The sequence below is a fragment of the Schistocerca americana genome, chromosome 6 (assembly GCF_021461395.2).
Source record: "Schistocerca americana isolate TAMUIC-IGC-003095 chromosome 6, iqSchAmer2.1, whole genome shotgun sequence".
Taxonomy (NCBI): domain Eukaryota; kingdom Metazoa; phylum Arthropoda; class Insecta; order Orthoptera; family Acrididae; genus Schistocerca; species Schistocerca americana.
In genome coordinates this window covers 349438687-349461241 of record NC_060124.1, presented here as the reverse complement: position 1 = coordinate 349461241, position 22555 = coordinate 349438687, and the positions used below count along the sequence as shown (strand labels likewise).

Here is a 22555-nt window from a genome sequence, read left to right as displayed (position 1 = left end):
GTATCACTGAGTTGGTGACACTGGATCTGGAGTGACCCATCACTCTCAGCTCACCACCAGACCAAATTCAAGACAATTTTGCGGAAGAAAGGACTCGACTTACCAATCGAAAGTACCGAATTCACGAAAATTTTTCGGTATTAAAAAGACAGTGTCCGTCGCTTTCGTCAAATGTATCCATTGTGACTTTTGTCCGTAGGTCTGAATGGATGATGCAGCCTATACAAATAAATTAAGAACACTGTACGCAATATTTGTCATTGCAAAATGTTACTGCAACACATGGTCACTTTTGAAGCATGATAAGAACAGTTTATTTACTTTAACATTAGATATATATATCAGGAAAAAGAGTTTATTTAGTTGTATATGCATTAGAAATTTCTACAACGGCCATCCACGGTACATGACAGTAATTGCACGGGTTTCTCATGCGCTACCCTTAAATGCGTGTAACCGTGGAAACGAACTGAGTAAACAACTACCTCGTGCAGCTTGCGTTCACCAGATAATTATATACTAGTTTTGTGTTTAATGGCCGACATATGCAAGAAGGAAATTAATGTCAAAGAACTAGAAGCTGAGTTACAGAAAAAAATCGACGACGATGCCCGATACTGGAGGGAAAATGATGCGAAGTTCCGAGCTATTGATCAGAAAGTGGCTACATACGATGAATTTAGGTTGGTGTTGATCAAAGTAATAGCTTTATTAGGTAATTTTCCAGCGGTTTTTATAATGACCGTTGTTCATGGTATTACAATGTCGTGGGAAATGACACTTCACTGTCGTAACTTGCTAGTGGTATTTATTTCTCTTTCTCTTTTACTGCTTCGCACACAGAAGTCACGGTTTACTCGGAAAAACCTTTCAAATGAAATTCCAGTTGTGAAGCGCATTGTATTGGTTTTAGTCGTTCAACATCGTGACGCTTAGATATTTTGTTACAAAATAATCAGGCAAATGCTTCGACGCTAAGAACTGAACGAAGAGCTTAATTAGCCAAAGAATCATACAGGTATTAAAAAGGACCAAATTAAGTTCTGCCACTGTTACCTTGTGATTCTGCGACAGTAATACACTCCATTCCATTCACTTTATAATCATTTACGTTAATGAATCACTAAAGGCTGTCAATGTTCTTAAAAAATGTGATAGCTTAAGTATATTGCGCTGCAGTTCAAATATATGAAAGCACAAAAAACTATTGCTGTGAGAGAGAGAGGTTGAATTAGGCATGCTGCTGCAACAAGTGCAAACACAGCACAGTCCAAACAGAAAACATAAGTCAAAACTCTTCATATACAGAGAAAATAAAACATCGTCGAAAATGCCAGAGATAGTGTTTCTTACTGTAAGCAGCATAATTAATATAGTTAAATAGTTGGCCTATATGATAATGACATTCTGTCAAACATTATTACTGAAATATGTAGCCAATAGTTCAAGAATTTCTCTACATTTCAGCCAGTCACTGTCCTAAATGTTGGAGAGGAGAGAAATAAGGCCGGTGCTCCCATGATCATTAGACAGCTTTTCCTGTTACTAGCCAACATTTTAAGAGCTCTAGTAGGTGTTATTTTGTATTAGTTCCAGTATGTTCAATTTGTTCTATAAGGATATTGACAAAGCATGTGGCCTTCCTTAATTTGCTCCTTGTCATTGCTCTGTTTAGATCTGTGGTAAAGGGATAAGAGGTATTAATAATTTCTTCTTCTTATCCTTAGTTAATTTATAATTTAGTTTGAAGGCTTACTGGTAACAGGCTGTGATCTCTCAGGGGACTAATTAATGTATTTCTAGATCCACCATGGGAGCACACCATTCAGCGAGTTGTTCAACACAGTATTCAGCTAACTTTTAGGGCCTGGAACTTAATACCAGTTTTTGTATCTGATCACTTCCCCTTTAGTTTACAGTAGCATGTTGTATCCATTTACATCCTATCTGTTCAAATTAAGAGATCTCCTAGTGATGTTACAAGTGTAATATTTCTGAAAGTGGCCCCCATTGGACAGTGGCTGGAACAGTAAATGATGAAACTATTCAGACTTTTAAATCATGTCTCCGACACACAAACTGCAGGTTTGTCTATCTGTTCAAATTAAGAGATCTCCTAGTGATGTTACAAGTGTAATATTTCTGAAAATGGCCCCCATTGGACAGTGGATGGAAGAGTAAATGATGAAACTATTCAGACTTTTAAATCATGTCTCCGACACACAAACTGCAGGTTTGTGTGTAATGTAGACACTTCCAGTTCCAAGTACAGTTTGTTCAGAAACAAAGTGGCAACAGCATTTCCAAGTATCTTCTCAAAGTAGATATATAAGGCCCACAGTAAAGGATCCACCAGCAATCCATAGAGCACCAGTGGTATAAATTTTTTATGCAAAAGAAAGTGAGAGCTGTGTACTGCATCAAAAAATTCAGACAACTCTGTCTACAGACTCATTTCCTAATGTAACTGAAAACTAGAGAAAACATATTGTAATCATTGCTGGAGACTTTAACCATTTAACAATCAATTGGAAAAATTAGTTTGGTTTTTGGTGAGCATGTAAGGGCATCTTGTGAAACATTACTGAATGCCTTCTCTGAATACTACCTAGAACAGATTGTATGGAAACCCACTCATGGTGGAAATATATGGGATCTAATGGCAACAGATAGATCTGACCTCTTTAAGGATTTCCACATCAAAACTGGTATCAGTGACCATGACACAGCTGTGGAACAACGATTACCAAAGTACAAAGGACAGGTAAAACAAGCAGGAAGATATATTTGTACAGCAAACTAGATAAAAAGACAGTAGTGTCATATTTCAAAGAGGAACATGAAACTTTCAGCACAGGGCAGGCACCTGTGGAGGACCTATGGCCCCTGTGTAAAGGGTCATGCACTAATTAGGTATGTACCCAGTAGAACAGTTCATAATTGGAGGGATCCTCCATCGTATACTGTCACTGTAAAGAAACTTCTAAAAAAAGAAAGAAAAAGACTACTGCATGGTAGGTATAAAACAAAACATAGAGCTGCAGATAGTGACACTGAATGAAACGTGTTTGGATACCAAGAAAGCAATGCATGAAGCATTCAATGACTACCGTAGCAGAATGTTATCAAATGATCTTTCACAAAACCGAAAAAAATTCTGGTCATATGTAGAGCTATTAACAGCACCAAAGTTAGTGTCCAGGCTCTTATGAACGATAGAGGAATTGATATGAGTTAAATAAATGTTAGTGTCAATGGTACTTCCTGGCGGATTAAGACTGTGTGCCGCACCAAGACTCAAACTCGGGACCTTTGCCTTCCGCGGGCAAGTACTCTGCCACCTGAGCTACCCAAGCATGACTCGTGACTCATCGTCACAGCTTCAATTCTACCAATACCTTGTCTCCTACTTTCCAAACTTCACAGAAGTTTGGCAGGAGAGCTTCTATGAAGTTTGGAAGGTAGGAGACAAGGTACTGATAGAATTGAAGCTTTCAGGACGGATCTTGAGTCGTACTTGGGGAGCTCAGATGGCAGAGCACTTGCCCGCAAAAGGCCAATGTCACGAGTTGGAGTCTCAGTCCGGCACACAGTTTTAATCTGGCAGGAAGTTTCATATCAGAGCACATTCCGCTGCAGAGTAAAAATTTCATTTAGCGTCAATGGTGTTGAGAAACAGCTGAAATCATTAAAATTGAACAAAGCTCCAGGGCCTGATGTAATCCCTATCAGATTCTATGTTGATTTTGTGGCAGAGTTGACCTTTCTTCTAAATATAATCTATCACAGATCCCGTAACAAAAAACTGTACCAGTAGTTGAAATAAAGAAAACATCACAGCTGTCTTCAAGAAAAGTAATAGTAGTGATCCACAAAATTATCATCTAATATCCTTGACATTGATTTGTTGCAGAATCCTAGAACATATTCTGAGCTCAAACATAGAGGTATCTCAAACGGAATGACCTCGTCCATGACAGCCAGCATGGATTCTGAAAATGTTGATAATGTGGAATCCGATTTACACTTTTCTCAAGTGACATACTGAAGGCTTTGGATCAAGGCACTCAGATAGATGCAGTATTCCTTGATTTCTGAAAAGCATTTTAATCAGTACCACATCTACTCTTATTGTCAAAAGTACGATCATCTGGGGTATCAAGTGAAATTTGTGACTGGTCTGAGGATTTTTTGGTTGGGAGGCTGCAGCATGCTGGGATGGAAAGTCATTATCAGTTGTAGAAGTAACTTTTGGTGTGCCCCAGGAAAGTGTGTTGTGACACTTGCTGTTCATGTTGTATGTTAAGACTTTGTGGTCAATGTTAATAGTAACCCCACACTCTTTGCAGGTGACTCAGTTACAAGTAATGAAATACTATCTGAAAGAAACTCTATAAATATTGTAAGATCTTGATAAGATTTCAAAGTGGTGCAAAGAATAACAACTTGATTTAAATGTTCCGAAATGTAAAATTATGCACTTTTTAAAAAAAAAAAAAAAGCATCCTATGACTATAATATCAGTGAGTCACAGTGGCAATTGTCCATCTCATACAAACACATGGGTATAGCTGTTGTAATATGAACAAATGCTCAGTCATGGGTAAAGCAAGGGGTAGACTTCGATTTATTGGTGGGATAGTGGAGAAAGGCAATCAGTCTACAAAGGAGATTGCTTTCAAACGACTCATGTTACCCATTCAAGAATATTGCTCAAATGTGTGGGTCTAGTTCCAAATAGGACAAACATGGAATATTTAACATATACAGAGAAGGGCAGCACAGTTTTTCCCCTTCTTTCTTTTCCCCAAGGGAGAGTCTCACAGAGACACTGAAGAAACCAAACTGGCAGACAGACTCTTGAAGACAGACGAAAACTATCCCGAGAAAGACTACTCACAAAGAACTGGCTTTAAATGATGACTCTACAAATATTAATGTCACAAAGGGAACATGAAGAAAAGATTAGATTAATTACTGCATGCACAAAGGCATTTAAACAATCATTCTTCCTGTGCTCCAAATGTGAATGGAATCGGAAGATACAGTGGGACATACCCTCTGCCATGTACTTCACAGTGGTTTGCAGAGTGTAGATGTAGATGTAAAATCACTATAAAATGTACTTTAAAATGCTAAGAACTTACTCAAAAGTCTAAAAGCTTGTATTTAACCTTTAAAATTAATGAATAAAATAATAAAATCAAAACAATATGCGAGGTAATAAAGAGTGAGATTGGTGCAGACTGTTCCAGTAGGACCCAAGACATTTTTCTGAACATCGAAGGTTAAGCCAAGAGATTGTGGCAAAAATTTTTTATAAGCACTTTCTAAATGTTGCTGAGAAAACAGAAAATGATGGCTCTTTTGAAAAGATCATCCAAATATTGAAACAACAACTCTCTAGTTCTATAATGTAAAAAAGAATTTGACTTGGTACCAAACTTATGCTTATTATCAAAAGTACGATCATGTAGGGTATCAAGCAAAATACAGGGTGAGGCAGTGAAACGGCACGATTTCGATAGTGGTTGTCGGGCGCGGAGGGGGGTTGCGAGAGTGGGGAAAGTGACCTTGGGCATCTAGAGTGGTGGAAGTTTCAGTAGCCATGGAGCGTTGGTCGAGTGCGCAACGTGCATATGCCGTAAAGGCATATTACAAAAACGCGGATAGTGTGGTTGGTGCTCAACGCGCCTTTCGTCGTGAATTCAACCTGCCGCCACGGGCTCCCGTGCCATCAAGGAAAGCCATTCTCCTTTGGGTTAAAACCTTTGAAGCTACTGCTAGCACAACAAAGAAAAGAGGCGGCAGCACAAAAACAATCCGGACACCCGAGAACATTAATCGTGTGCCCGAAGCGTTGGGACGAAGTCCGCGAAAATCCGCGAGACGGCACAGCGCAGAACTTGGTCTCAGCAATCGATCAGTAAGACGGATTTTGAAGAGTGACCTTCACTTTCATCCATACAAAATTCAGGTAGTGCAAGCCCTTAAACCTAATGACTACAATAACCGTATACGCTTTTGCCAGTCAATGCTTAACGTTATTGAACGAAATGAAGAAAGAGTGCATAACTTATGGATGAGTGATGAAGCCCACTTTCATCTTAGTGGGTACGTAAATAAGCAAAACTTCAGATATTGGTCCTCAGATAACCCGCACGAACTTCATGAAAAACCTCTCCATTCTGAAAAAGTAACAGTCTGGTGCGCAATGTCATCTCGTGGAATCGTGGGGCCCTACTTTTTTGAAGATGAAGATGGCAACACAGTGACGGTAAACTCTGGACGTTATGCTGACATGTTGACCATTTTTGGTCTGCCTGGAATTGATCGACATGATCCAGATGCTGAAACACTCTTCCAGCAAGATGGTGCAACAAGCCATACTGCTAATGTCTCAATGGAATTGCTCAGACTTGCATTTCCACGACGTCTAATCAGCAGGAATGGCGATTTCCCCTGGCCTGCCCGTTCACCAGATCTGACGGCACCAGACTTTTTTCTTTGGGGCTACCTCAAGTGCAAAGTCTTCCAGGAAAATCCACCAAGAACAAAAGAAGACCTGAAGGAGCGAATTCGACAGGAAATTAACAACATTCCAGTACAGATGCTACGAAACGTCATGGGACAATTTCATCTCAGGCTTAGACAATGTGTGCAAAACCAAGGACGACACCTCACTGACACCATATTTAAAAAATGATTGTTTTTAAGTTAAATCTTTAATTTCCACTTTTGTACTTGAGATCCATGTTCAACTATTATGATTTTACTTGTAAATAAATCTTTGGTGGTTTTACAAAATCGTGCCGTTTCACTGCCTCACCCTGTATATGGCTGGATTGAGGATTTCATGGTAGAGAGGACACAGTGTGTTATCTTGGATGGAGGGTCATTGACGAAGGCCACACAATATTAATAGCAACCTCACCCATTTTACAGATGATGCACCTGCTAATAATGAGTTATTGTCTTAAAAAAGCTCAAGTATTCAGTTGGGTCTTGATAAGATTTCAAAGCAGTGCAAAGACTGGTGACTTGCTTTAGATGTTCATAAATGTAAAATTGTGCACTTCACAAACCAAAAATACATAGTATCAATGATATACCTGGGTGTAATAGTTTGTAGGGATATGAAATGGAATGATCAGATAGGCTCAGGTAGAGGGAGTGGCAGACTTTGGTTCATTGGTAGAATACAAGAGAAATGCAATCTGACTGCAAAGGTGATAGCTCACTCGTTCGACCCACCATAAGATTTGCTGAAGTGTGTGGGACACGTACCAAATAGAACTAAGAGGGGATACTGAATGCATACAGAGAAGAGTGGCACAAGTCGTCACAATTTTGTTTGGGCCATGGGAGAGTGTCACAGAGATGCAGAAACACTGAAATGGCAGACACTTGAAGATAGATGTACCCTTATGGCTACTTACAAAGTTCAACAGCCAACTTTAAATGAGGAATATATTACAACCACCTTTGTATCACTCCCCCCAAGGATCACAAGGACAAGTGAGGACAAGACCTGATTAATTGTAATTGGGCAACTTATATACATTCAAATTGAGGTTTTCTCTAAAGTTTTTAGTTACACTTAGGAGGTGAATCTTGTGGTCGATAGAAGGATTCAATGATACTGAGTCTTGCCCAAAAGATTTCACATGCAGCCTCAATTTCTGTCTCATTAGATTTGAGTTTCTGGTCTTACATGACAAATATATCACATCTGTTTCTCAGTAGTCTATCCTTTCAATATATACTTAAATTTTCACCAAAAATAACTGCTGACAATTTTGGGTCTTAACCAGCTTCTTGAAGCTAGTATTATGTAAGCTTCACTGCATTTTAGGAGTAACTCGAACTCTGTGACTTTGTTGCAAATGCTTCAGCAGTTGACCACAAGGATTTTAAGACATGCTCCTGTGTGGGATATTTGTTTGGATCTTACATCTAGAGCTCTTACAGCTATCACTATCAGTATGCAGTGAACACACAGTCAGCTATTTCAGCAGCAGTCTCCAATGTGTAGTGCACACCTGACCCATTTAACAGGACCCTACAGTTCTCAACCCTGTGGCACAAGTCTGGGAAGTTGCAGCCAGCTTGTCACAGAACCTTCACTGTCTCTGGTTCAAGGCTTCCACTCAACTCAGAACTAGCTTGAGTGCCCATAACACCATATCCATCCATCCATCAGAACTAGGGGATGATTAACAGTTCTGGGGACATATTTGCACCTTTGAAACTATGTGAGCAAGACTGGTATTCTTAACCTTTTCTGCCAGTCATTAGAATGATCCAAGTATATCCTCAGAGCCCAGTTGACAGGCATTGTCCATTCCAACCTGTGCCACAATCTGCAATTGTTTACGCCCTGTTCTATCAGTGGATGCCAGAGTAGGTTGTTCAAGATGCTGAATGAGTTCCCCAGGTATTTTCCTTTCCCCTAAGGGGTACCATTATTTGCCACATTGCAGAACTGCTGATGATTCATAGAATGTAGATGTATAAGTCCATGACTTTTTAAATAAGATTTCATGTGTTTTGATCAGAGATACTAACAAGAGTTCTGTTAATCCATGGAATTGTTCAGTTTGCTGTGTGTTGCTTTGTTAGTATACTGCTGGTCATCAAATCTGCAACACCATTAAAGTGCCATGCAAAAAATGCATTCTGACATGAAGTGCAGTAGATGCGTGGATATGCAAATGATCAACAGAATAGGTATGAATAATGCTGTCTACATTCTGTATAACAGGAAGTATTACACAGTGGATTTCTCATTCAGAAGTTACATTTAAATATTGTTCAGTTATGTGAAATATGTGTTATTCCATGTGTAGGAACGAGCAACAGCTACTAACACGTTTTGGAATTCAATAGCAGCAGGATCACGGCCTATTGACACTGCAAATTATTTTTTCCACAATATTGTTGCTTGCATTGGTCAAGATCCCAAGATTGTCATGCGAATGTGGGATCAATGGCTTCAGAAAGGCCATACTCAACACCATGCATGATCTCAACGAGTCCACACAACTAGTGATGGAGAGGGCAAACATATTGTTGGCACAGCCACTCAGGCTCTTACAGTCACATTGCTTACCTTGAAGCTGGTAATGGGCTTGTCCACAGTAATACAAGTATCCACACAGACTGTGCAACAGTGTCTGGAGCACTACAAACTGTCAGCATGGTGACCATTGTTCTGTCTTCCCTTGATGAAGCAGCACAGAGAGGCATGTCGACAGTGGCGCCTGCAATGACAACAATGAGCACAGGAGTAGCACCCTGTCATCTTTTTCGATGAATCATGATTCTGCATTCAGTAGACAATGGATGTAGTGATTTGTGGATGCTCTGAGGGAACCAGATATGCTTCCAAGCCCAGCACCTGATTCGATCACCTCTGTTTCTCATAGCCAGTAATTTGGACATCAACCATTACATTGCTGACATGTTATGTCTGGTGGCTCTACCCATCATTAATGTCTCTGTGACATTGTCCTTCAACAAGATAACACAGGATCATATGTTGGCCGCACTGTCCTGATCTACCTTTATACAAAGATGTCTGATTGTTGTCCCAGCCAGCACTTTCTCCAGATTTCTCACTTACTGAAGAAAAATCTGGTTATGGGTTGCTGGGAGACTGATATCCACTACAATTGAGGTACTCTGTGACAGAGTTGAAGCAGCATGGAATGATAGACCTGTATCTATTTGTTAGTTAAACTCAGTAGCTGATTTTGTTAAGAGTCATGTTGCTGCCAGAGGGGCCCATTTTATGCGCTAAATTTTGCATCGAGTATACCCACAATAAGTAAAATTTCAATATGTGCTATCCTTCCAGATTTTGCAATTCTAATGGCCAACAGCATAGTTGTTTCAGATTTAACTATATTAACTCTGTGGCTCTCTCGTTTGGAAGTAATTATCCTTAAAATGACTTAATGAAAGCAATGGAGATCCTTGGGATAAGATGGATATTGGTTTGATCATACTCGACACTGCTGCTTATTAACAATACAAGTAGCCTCTTATAGGAGGCATTCAGATGCAGACTATGCTGATTGTCATGCCCTCAAGTGAGGGGTGATGCATCAGTCACACCCATGTGTGCGTGCTCCTGCCTCGTGAGCAGTCATCCAAGGCCTTTTGCCTAGACTGAAGCCATGTGATTTGCATCATACCTGATATTTCTTCATTGATTTGACAGGACTGTCACAACTAGTCCTTTGCTCTAGCTCTATTATAACTGCAACTTACAACTGTCTTAATTCTTCTCGTGCAACTTTCAACTATGTCTTCGATGTTTAATGTCTTCTCTACTGTCATGTGGTCACTGTTGTCTTGGACTTCTCTTTGACTTTTTCTCTGGCTCTGTTACAACTCTTTTAAAATCCAGAACTGCTACACCATATTCCTAAGAATGACTTGTGAAACTGCTGTTTAGTTAACAAATTGTGTGCTCTCCTCATGAATAGGCAAATTAACCACATTACATGAGCCTTTTTTTTGGTTCAGTACATAAAAAACAAAGTAAGTTTCTATAGCATGAATGTCTACAAGACCCCGAAGGCCAGGTTCAGCTGCCTAAGTACATAGGCTTTTCCCCCATCCTCCACACCCACAGGCACCTTTGTGTCACAAAGGATGAGAGTTGCATGTGTTAACTGTAGGTGGCTGTAATGGCATGTGTGTAGTGTTGTGTTGTGTCCATGTTCAAATTATGAGAGAAGGGAGAAGGTAGAATCTGGTGTGGGCACACAGCTTACTTCTTTTGAAGTGCACCAAGGAGGCCACAGAGCTTAACATTCCCATCCGACAAATGGATCACCATCATCAGTTGCGCATGCTCTCACTTCATGAGACACTGGAGAGAACCTGAACTGAATCCAGGACATTGGTACAAAGACTGGTAATCAGGGACTTTACTCCACAACCTCTCCTGTCCCCTCTGCCATAAGGGCAAAGGGAAAATTGTCAACAGCAAGCAGTTTACAATCACCCATTCAAGTACTGGGTCATCCCCAACAGTGCTTAATTTCGGTGATCTGATTAAACTAGTGTATCTATCTTGACATGGCTATTGATGGTTCAATATATAGGAGAATAGTAATGTTTCAAAAGTTCATTTTCCATCTTTCACAACATGTGCCTGTTGTTACAATAACCAGTCCTTGAAAGTTGGAACATCTCCAGGCAGGATGGCAATCCACAAAATAATAATTGTTGTGTCCGAGCAGGTATTTCCTCTCACAAATTGACAGTGATCACCTTACCCTGCTGAAGATGAACGTCTCCCCCTACACTTTTTTTGCTCTCCCCTCCCCCTTTCACTGTATTAATAACTTTGGGTTGTGAGTATCATTAATTGGTGAAAAGACTTAGGAATATACATCACACTTCTGGAGTGTTATGTATCACCACAAACTGTCAAATCAATAAGTAGTTTCCAAATTAACTGCCTTTTTTCCAGTATTGTATAGTCACAGTGATAATCACTGACCAGCATCATTTTCATGTAGCTTTAACACATCATTCATTGCACTGTACCTGTGTGACAGGCATTTATGATATTGTTACTGTAATATGAGGGAACTGCATTTAGTGTTGTGTGTTGATATCCAGATGAGTTCTACTTTCCAAAAACAAGGATTTTCTTTGTTTAGGAAATGTGAGGATCAATGTTGCAAGAAAGAACTATGTAAAAAAAAAAAAAAATAAAATAAAACCACGCAAGTGATAAAAATACTGAGAAAAGGATGGGGCAGCCTGAGTGATTAACAGAAAAATCAGTTTACCAAAGCCTGTTGCTTTGATCTGGTGCTAAAGAAGCTGACATGACTTTCTTTTGTGTAGTACAAGCATCAAATTTTATACATAAACAGAAACAATCAGACCTGAAAAAAGAAAAAGACGTATATATTACAGAAATACTTCATTTGCCAAATTTGTAAATGCCATAAAGACTTGTCTGGTGAAATGAATTAAAATTTATTTTTATAGTGAAATGTAGAGGATGTAGTGGAAATGAATAAAACTTATATCATTATCATCATTTTTGCTGTTTTAAAATGAAGAGCTTTGTCAAAATAACTACAAATCATATCTTAGACCAAAATCTTGTCTACGACAAGGATAATGTATATATTGGTTTGGTGCATAAGTTTGTAGCGTATTTGTAGTTCAGTAAACACAAAAGATACTCACAACACATAACAAAAGTCATCAGTAACATATTCTCCTTCACCATTTACAACATTCTGCCGACACTGGGGTACCTTCTTAATTCTGTGCCTGTAGAAATCACATAGCTGTGAGGCGAAGAACTCATCGAGCCATGTTCAGAACACATTTTCATCAAGAAAGGAAGTTCCTCAAATGTTGTTTGACAGAGAGCAGAAAATGTGAAAATCTGAGGGCACAAGATTTGTTGAATAAAGTGGACGCAGAATGACTTCCCAGCTCAACTTCTTATAGTGTTTCTTGTCAGTCTAGTAGAAAGTGGGTGGGTGTCATCATGGAGCAGCATCACTTCACACAGTCATCCTGGATATTGTTCTTGGGTTGCATCCACAATACATCTTAGTTGTTGACAATAAATGTCAGCACTGATGGTTACATATCAGGGAAGCAGTTCATAGTACACCCATTATCACTGTTTCCCTGGACGCATAACAAACATTATCTTCATGGATGTGCACAGGGCTTTGTATGGGGAGTTGCTGCTTTGTTTGGGCTCAACCATCCCTTTCTTTTTCTTGTCTTAGCATCAAGACACCACTTCTTTTCACCAGTAATGATACAGGGTAAGAATGGTCAGTGTTGTTTGTGTGCCAATTGATAAGTAAGTGGAGATGCACACATGGCCACCTGCTGATTATTGTGATTTTGGCTTAGCATATACGGTACCCCATACACCCGATGTTTGAACCATCCTCATGGCATGCAGTTCATTACATTTGCCACTTAACGAGTACAATGATGTGGATTAATGCATTTAAATGATCTTCATCAAAGCTCAAAGGTCTTCCTGAACGTGAGAGTCATTAATGTCAAAATAATTCTCCTTAAAACATGCCTGTCCAGTGGCATTATCCCAATACACGGCGCAAATGTTTCTGGCTGCCTTTACTGCTGTCCCTACTCTGTTGAAGTTGAACAGAAGAATATGTCAGAAATGTTCCAATTTCTCCACTTGGCACACCATTTTCTAGTGTCCACACCTCTACTCACTATCTCCGAATGACAAAATGTGAACTCAAATAGCAGCGGTGAACTAAAAATAAAAAATGACAATCGGTAAATAAACCCATAGCAACCGGAATATCAGTGAAAATGCTACAAACTTATGCAACAACCCAATATGAAGGTAAAAGAGTGAATAGAATTATTTTACATCCACCTATTAGGCTAGTTTATTTGTTTAAATTTATGTTTCCATGTGCATTGGAATAGTGTATCTCACTCTTGTGCTGTTACAAAATCTTTCTTTTTGAGATAAATTTCTATGTGTTCCTAGGTGTTGGTTATTTCCATATTATATCTCTGTACAATAATTTCATTCCCTCTGAACATCTTTCTTTGCTTCAGAAAATGATGAGCTTTTCTCGCTTCAGTATTTTATTTATTTGTGAATACAGGGACATGGTAAAAGCAGCTCATCTGCAGCCTGTGAAGAAGCGTGAGGTCCAATACAATCCTGACAAAGCTAGGAAAAGAGTCTGGAATACTGTTGCTCCAAAACAAAAGGAAATTTCCCAGGAAAATTACTGTCAGCATGAACTGTATAGATTGGGCAAAGTATGTATTGTACTATACTCACTACATTTATTCATGCTAGTGTGCGAGGCAGATAAAAATTAAACAATTGCTTGGGTACCATTTGAATACCTTGACTCATAAATAAGAACAAATATTTATCTACTTCTACTTTTCTTCTCACAGTCATCTGGCACAATCGTTCCCACAACACTTCCACAGTTTTGCCAGGAATGGAGAAGACTTCCCAAGATAGAACACCTCAGCTTTCTTAAAACAGTAGGATCATTATCATTGGCCAAGGTGTTACAGTCAGAGCTGCCAGCTGTTGAATTTGGAGAAATTATTATGGCCCTTTCAGAGTACAGTACTGAAGATGCCCCATTTGTTGTCAGTCTGCTGAAAGTATTTGCATCTGCTAAACGGTATGGTGTCATGTTCTGCATTTTCTGTTACGTACCTTATGATCATTGATCAACATATTTAGTCTGTATTGAAGATGCCCAATATGTTGTTAGTCTGCTGAAATATTTGCATCAGCTAAACAGTATGGTGTCATGTTCTTGTTACATAAATTATAATTATCCATCCATATATTTGGTCAGTGGTGACAGCTTGGTAATGTCTCTTGCACCAAAGATTACACCAAGAGAAATATGCAAGGCACATCCATCAAGTCAAAAAACTTGATCTCTCTAGTCTATAGTTTCATTCTGTTGTATTACCATTTACATTCAAATATAAGAATTTAACTTACTTACCAGAATGCTGATTGGCAAAGTGCTATTGAACAGAAAGCATGTCTGTTCAAAGAATTTATAAATTAGTGAACCTGATGGTAAGCCACTGCTGTTGATAAAGAGCTTGAAAACACTGCTTTAGTATACAAAAATTTCCCATTAATTTCCATTATCTTTTCAGTTAGTCAACAATAGGTAGAATCACAGCCATGGAAGATGTTTGCATTCAGTAATGTGTATGGTCCTGCAATTTCAGTGTAAAGATATATAGCAATATAAGCCCATTGTTTAGCTATTGACTCAAAGTGTCCCATTTAGTAAAAGCTAATTAAATGTTGTTTCAGGTTTCTGATCTCATAGACTGAGGGACACTAACTTGGCTTAACTGACTTGATAAAAACAACTAGAGGCTTGATAAAAGAATCTTCATGGATTTTAGCTGCATTTGTCAATAGAGCACACAAAAACCTAAATTAGACTGGCCACACAAGATTTTTCTCCTTGTTGGTCCAATATGAGGCCTGATTTCAACCAACAGCTGTACTTCATTTGATCTCTCTAGTCTACAGTTTCATTCTTTTGTGTTACCATTTACATTCAAATATAAGAATTTAACTTACTTACCAGAACGCTGATTTTCAAAATTTTATTGAACAGAAAGCATGTCTGCTCAAAGAATTTATAAATTAGTGAACAATACCTGACTTCTTTACTTAAACATCATCTATACATGTTTTTTGAAGAGCATTGCAAAAATAGGTAACTATCATTATTTCACAGATTCTTTATAAACAATTTTGGTTGGAGTGTTATATGGTACATCGACAAATAAAATTTGAGATAAAGAATCTTACACAGGAGAGACTAGTATGAGAGCTACATCAAACCAGTTTTTGGACTGAAAAATCACAACAACAAAAACACAATTGAAAAAATAAGTTCCAAGTAGCTTCAGTGAATTACATACCACCATTTTTTTAACAGATATCTACTTGCTGTTAATTGCTACAGTTCTTAACAGAAATATCTTATCCTTGCTGCATAACAGATCTGGAAATTAAAAGAAAATCAGCAAACTTAATTTAAAGTTATCTGGTCACTGTTCTGTAAAACATTGCTCCAGCTGAATGCTATTCCCGGGTATGGCTTGAGTTGGTTGCTGATCAATTGCAGCTGCTACTCAACCTGACTACTGTTAATGTGAGTAAAAGTTGCTGCAAATAGATTTATCAGGAGAGATGCCAAGAGACACGTAACAGATATACCAAAGATATCTCGAGTACTATCCTGTCCTGCAGATACTGTCTCCTCTATAGCAAGTACAGGATCAATCACTGGTCATCCATATGAGTTGCATTTCAGTGGTAGTTCTAGGGGCTCTATTATCTTGCCCATGAATTCTACTAAGAGATGTTATAGTATGGTGCAAGGGTAAATGAAAGTTATATGACCTTGCCAATATGCAAATTATAGCACCGAAGATTTGTAAGAATGCCTGGAGTCCATAATAAATGTAACATTTGCTTGAAATGTCACAAAATGCCTCTAAATCAGTGCCAGGTAGTAGTAAACAACATAACAAGAGAAAAATCCAGACAGTGGTTGATTATTCTAGTGATGAAGGGTTATTAGAAAAAAAATTTCTTGTGAAAGTTCAGACAAAGATTGGTAATTGTACAAGAGAAATCGAATGGAAGTGTTAGTAGCATCTTCAGAGAATGAAAAGCCTCATTCAAAAGTCACAGGAAGAACTGGAACCAACCAACAAGCAGATTTATATTTGTAGTTATACATGATAAAAATAAACATTAGCCTGCTGTTGTTGAAGGTTTTAACAAAACGGTGCAGCAGTAAATACCATGTAGGAACGTAGGTAGGATAGGTAGCTGTTTTGTAAGCAATGACTAAGCATATTTAATCATTCCATTTTATGAACAGCATGTAGAAACATAAAATGGAATGATTAAATATGCTTAGTCATTGCTTACAAAACAGCTACCTATCCTAAAATACTGCTCAAGTGGGAGATACACATACCAAATAGAGCTGTCAGGGGATATTGAATATATACAAAGTAGGCCAGTGTGTATGGTTACAGGCTTCTTTGACCCATAGGAGAGCATCACGATGTAATGGTATGTGTTGCTATAAAGCACGTTTTGTTTATTAGACCAATGAAAGAAGTGTGTGTAAAAACCTTGACTTTAATTAGTAATAGCATAAAGAACACCAACTGTACCTGGGTTTGTTGCAATTTATGAGCAGATGTGAGAGAGAAATACGGGGGCTGGTGCAGTAAGCGACAGCAAATGTGTAATTTGGATTCGCCAGTGAGGGGTCACTTGCACTTTGCAGCTGTACCTTTTCGGGTGCAGTGGACTCCAAATGGTTGAGCACTAAAGAAGAATGAATGTTGTTATATAGACTCTGTGCCATGCTATCTTGAATTAAGTATGAACTAATGGTTTTGGTCAAGCACTGAACATGTTTGTAAAGCTTTGTTAATTTTCAGTTGTGAGTTGAGAATGTATGTGAATATAGAAAAATTATGGAAACCATGTTTTGTTATAGTGAGTTATTTATATGTAGAAGCTCTCTCATAACCCTCATCCTTCTGCAATTGGAAAAGAAATCACTGGTCAAATATGTGACACTACACAGCAGGACCACAAGATCAAGAGAGAATAAGATGGTGATGGGGAAATTTGGAAAGGAAGGTAACTGTTATTACAGGGAATGAATAAAGACTTGGCATTTCACAATATTGTGGTGTACAGACGGTAATAGAGCCAGGATGGGGAAGGTGTAGGCACATTTATTTGGTCCAAGCCTTGTTGACACAAATTTATTATTTAACAATAATTGGTTACATATCCAAGCTAATACAGTTAACAGTTTAAAAGGAAATTTTAGCAATAAAATTTTTTTAAAAAAACATTCTCTAGAAGCACGTGCAGCCCCACTCTGAAACATTACATAAAGGTACTGTTAGTAAAGGGTATATTATATCATACAATAGTGCAAATGTACAAATATCAACAATTACACCAGAAAATATTGAACTTGTGATTTGTACTACATGTAAATCAAACCTTTAAAAAATCCAATAAATTCCCTGCTGCCGGCAAAAAAAAAAAAAAAAAAAAAAAAATTGGCAATTGTAATCAGTTTTTTTTGCCGGCAGTAGGGAATTTGTTGCACTCTTGCAAAATTGGAGGTAAAAAAAAAAGGTGGCAATTGTAATCAGGTTTTTTTTTTTTTTTTTTTTTTTTTTAATTTAAAAAAAACCTCCTGATTTCACTTAAGCTTACGTAAACCCTACACAAATGTCACTTATTTTTCTCTCATGTGACTTCCTCATGTGACTTTCGTGACAAATACACAAAATTTCTAAATTATTTTATATCAGTTAAGTAAGCTACAATACAGAAATACGATTAATGACTAGTGACATGAGTAAACACTGTCAAGTTCTCAATTTCATGACGGTTGTGTTATCTAGCAAATTTTCATTTAAATACTCGCCCCACGTGTTCCAAAATCAGTTCAGTCAGTCTCGAGAAGAAACACAACTTAATACACAGATATGGAAATATCAAGAAATAGAGGGTTTATCCCAAGCAATATTAGTGGAATTAAGAAATTTGCAATTTAAACACACCAATTTTAACAAAGTCTCATGTAATAATAATTTGGACAGAACTTTCATAAAATGATCAATGATAGTGGATATCGTGCCATACACCACGAAACAAATTAAGAATTATTCACAGTAGACACCATGATGATATTCTCTGAAGTATTTCAAATAACAAAATGTTGACTACAAGTACCAACCACATAATAAGCTAATGATCATTAAATATAATAAAAGTAAATGAAAATTTTGGCCTTAGTCAGGTGACGAGAACCACACCAATGCAGTTTCCTGTTACACTCGAGTGCTAGGCCCAACAAACAACAGCTGGTCCTGGAGAACCACACTAAGCAAGCGAGCATTTCATCCTCCCCACATGCCCGCAAACAGCCATACTCATCGCAGTCCTTAATCGGCAGGCACCAGTTGACTCCCCACTGCTTCCGTCCTGTCGCCACATCCCAACCGAGCCATGCTCCCAAAACCTGTTGCTACGCACAACAGTGCTCAGCAATCACGCCCCCTATCACTGCGGCAAAAACAAGTGAAATAATCTCGCGGGTAAATCAAATGAGCTGAGCCATGACACGGCTCAAATACACTCCTGGAAATGGAAAAAAGAACACATTGACACCGGTGTGTCAGACCCACCATACTTGCTCCGGACACTGCGAGAGGGCTGTACAAGCAATGATCACACGCACGGCACAGCGGACACACCAGGAACCGCGGTGTTGGCCGTCGAATGGCGCTAGCTGCGCAGCATTTGTGCACTGCCGCCGTCAGTGTCAGCCAGTTTGCCGTGGCATACGGAGCTCCATCGCAGTCTTTAACACTGGTAGCATGCCGCGACAGCGTGGACGTGAACCGTATGTGCAGTTGACGGACTTTGAGCGAGGGCATATAGTGGGCATGCGGGAGGCCGGGTGGACGTACGGCCGAATTGCTCAACACGTGGGGCGTGAGGTCTCCACAGTACATCGATGTTGTCGCCAGTGGTCGGCGGAAGGTGCACTTGCCCGTCGACCTGGGACCGGACAGCAGCGACGCACGGATGCACGCCAAGACCGTAGGATCCTACGCAGTGCCGTAGGGGACCGCACCGCCACTTCCCAGCAAATTAGGGACACTGTTGCTCCTGGGGTATCGGCGAGGGCCATTCGCAACCGTCTCCATGAAGCTGGGCTACGGTCCCGCACACCGTTAGGCCGTCTTCCGCTCACGCCCCAACATCGTGCAGCCCGCCTCCTGTGGTGTCGCGACAGGCGTGAATGGAGAGACGAATGGAGACGTGTCGTCTTCAGCGATGAGAGTCGCTTCTGCCTTGGTGCCAATGATGGTCGTATGCGTGTTTGCCGCCGTGCAGGTGAGCGCCACAATCAGGACTGCATACGACCGAGGCACACATGGCCAACACCCGGCATCATGGTGTGGGGAGCGATCTCCTACACTGGCCGTACACGACTGGTGATTGTCGAGGGGACACTGAATAGTGCACGGTACATCCAAACCGTCATCGAACCCATCGTTCTACCATTCCTAGACCGGCAAGGGAACTTGCTGTTCCAACAGGACAATGCACGTCCGCATGTATCCCGTGCCACCCAACGTGCTCTAGAAGGTGTAAGTCAACTACCCTGGCCAGCAAGATCTCCGGATCTGTCCTACATTGAGCATGTTTGGGACTGGATGAAGCGTCGTCTCACGCGGTCTGCACGTCCAGCACGAACGCTGGTCCAACTGAGGCGCCAGGTGGAAATGGCATGGCAAAACGTTCCACAGGACTACATCCGGCATCTCTACGATCGTCTCCATGGAAGAATAGCAGTCTGCATTGCTGCAAAAGGTGGATATACACTGTACTAGTGCCGACATTGTGCATGCTCTGTTGCCTGTGTCTATGTGCCTGTGGTTCTGTCAGTGTGATCATGTGATGTATCTGACCCCAGGAATGTGACAATAAAGTTTCCCCTTCCTGGGACAATGAATTCACGGTGTTCTTATTTCAATTTCCAGGAGTGTATTTGGATCACTTAAAATCAGCCCACAACAAGAAAAACGCCTCAACAGAGGTGACACTGTAAACCTTGAGCTGGCAGACTCTTTAAGATATGTTCCAACTATCTTGTGAAAGCCTATAACAAAAGTTTCAAGAACCAGCATTAAGTGAAGGATCTCAGAATAACTTCAACTCCCTATGTATTGCTTTTGTAGAGACCATGAAGACAAGATTAGACTAATTACACACTGTGGCATTTGTGCAATCATTCTTCCCATGCTCCATAACTGAATGGAACATGAAGCAGCTGTAATGATAGGTAGAGTAAGAAGTACCCTCTGTCATGTAATTCAGTCATTTGCAGAGTATAGATATATTTTTAGCTGCTCCTCCACAAGATCTTGATTTGTACAAATCTTGAATTGCATTGTAGCATATGCATAATTTAAAAAACACTGTCCACATTGGTGTGATCAGTCAGATGGAATGCTAGTGAATCTGAATTAGGTGGAAACTTGTATGCCTGTCACACCATGAGGTACTGCCATCTAATTGTTATTGGCTGACCACAGGGTTGGTTGTTACGCACACAATAATATTCAGGAAAGTTTAGGAATACAGAAATACATGTCACTTACAAATGAAATAAGTAGGAAGTGCGGGGAAGCTAAGGCAAAACAACTGCATGAAAAATTTGAAGAAATCAAAACGGAAATTATTGTCAGAAGGATTGACTCAGCATATAGAAAAGTCAAAACAATCTTAAGTGAAATTAAACGCAAGGGTGGTAACATTAAGAGCGCAATGGGATTTCCAGTGTTAAATGCAGAGGTGAGAGTGGATAGGTGGAAAGAGTACACTGAGGGCCTCTATGAGGGGAAGACTTGTCTGATGACATTGATAGAAGAAGAAACCGGAGCCAGTACAGAAGAGAGCTTTGTAAGACTTAAGACTGAATAAGGCAGAAGGGGTAGATAACATCCCATCAGAATTTCTAAAATCATTGGGGTAAGTAGCAACAAAATGACTATTCACATTTGTTTGTAGAGTGTATGAGCCTAGTGCTACACCATCTGACACTTCGAAAAACATTATCCACACAATCCTGAAGACTGCAAGAGCTGACAAGTGTGAGAATTGTTCCACAATTAGCTTAACACCTCATGCATCCAAGTTACTGGCAAGAATAATATACAGAAGAATGGCAAAGAAAATTGAGGATCTATTACATGACAATCAGTTTGGCTTTAGGAAAGATAAAGGCACCAGAGAGGCAATTCTGACATTGTGGTCAATAACTGAAGCATGATTAAAGAAAAATCAAGACACATCCATAAGATTTTTTGAACTAGAAAAAGCATTCGACAATGTAAAATGGTGCAAGATGTTTGAAATTATGAGGTGCAAGATGTTTGAAATTATGAGGTGCAAGATGTTTGAAATTATGAGAAAAATAGCGGTAAGCTATAGGGAGAGATGGGTAACATACAATATGCACAAGAGACAATATAAGAGTGGACGACCAAGAACAAAGTGCTCGGATTAAAAAGGGTGTAAGACAGGGATGTAGTCTTTCGCACCTACTGTTCAGTCTGTACATCGAAGAAGCAATCGTGGAAATAAAAGAAAGGTTCAGGAGTGGAATTAAAATTCAAGGTGAAAGGATATCAATGATAAGATTCTCTGATGACATTTCTATCCTCAGTGAAAGTGAAGAAGAATTACAGGATCTGCCAAATGGAATGAACAGTCTAACAAGTACAGAATATGGATTGAGAGTACAACAAAGAAAGACAAAAGTAATGAGAAGTAGCAGAAATGAGAACAGTGAGAAACTTAACATCAGGATTGGGGATCACGAAGTAGATGAAGTTAAGGAATTCTGCTACCTAGTCAGCAAAAAAACCCATGACGTACAGAGCAAGGAGGACATAAAAAGCAGACTAGCACTGGCAAAAAGGGCATTCCTGGCCAAGACAAGTCTGCCAGTATCAAATACAGACATCACTTTGAGGAAGAATGTTCTGAGAATGTACGTTTGGAGCACAGTATTGTATGGTAGTGAAACAAAGACTGTGAGAAAACTGGCAAAGAAGAGAGTCAAAGCATTTGAGATGTGGTGCTACAGAAGAATGTTGAAAATTATGTGGGCTGATTAGATGAGGAATGAGGAGGTTCTCTGGAGTATTGACAAGGAAAAGAATATATGCAAAACCCTAACAAGAAGAAGGGAGAGGATAGTAGGACATTTGTTAAGACAGTATGGAGTAACTTCCATGGGTTTAGAGGGAGCTGTAGAGGAAGACAGAGACTGGAATGCATCCAACAAATAATTAAGGATATAGGTTGCAAGCGCTTCTCTAAGATGAAGAGGTTAGCACAGGAGAGGAATCCATGGTGGGCTGC

General features: G+C 39.5%; 1 protein-coding gene across 1 annotated transcript in view; it reads left to right on the top strand.

Annotated features, from left to right (window-relative positions):
* Positions 1–511: 511 nt before the first annotated feature.
* The window catches only part of LOC124620143 (coiled-coil domain-containing protein 103-like), a 34194-nt gene continuing 12150 nt past the window's right edge, over positions 512–22555 (top strand). Inside the window, exons 1-3 of the mRNA XM_047146813.1 lie at positions 512–683; positions 13656–13815; positions 13960–14198. Coding sequence (XP_047002769.1) covers positions 535–683; positions 13656–13815; positions 13960–14198 — 548 coding nt within the window. The 5' untranslated portion in view covers positions 512–534. The remainder of the gene's footprint in view (positions 684–13655; positions 13816–13959; positions 14199–22555) is intronic.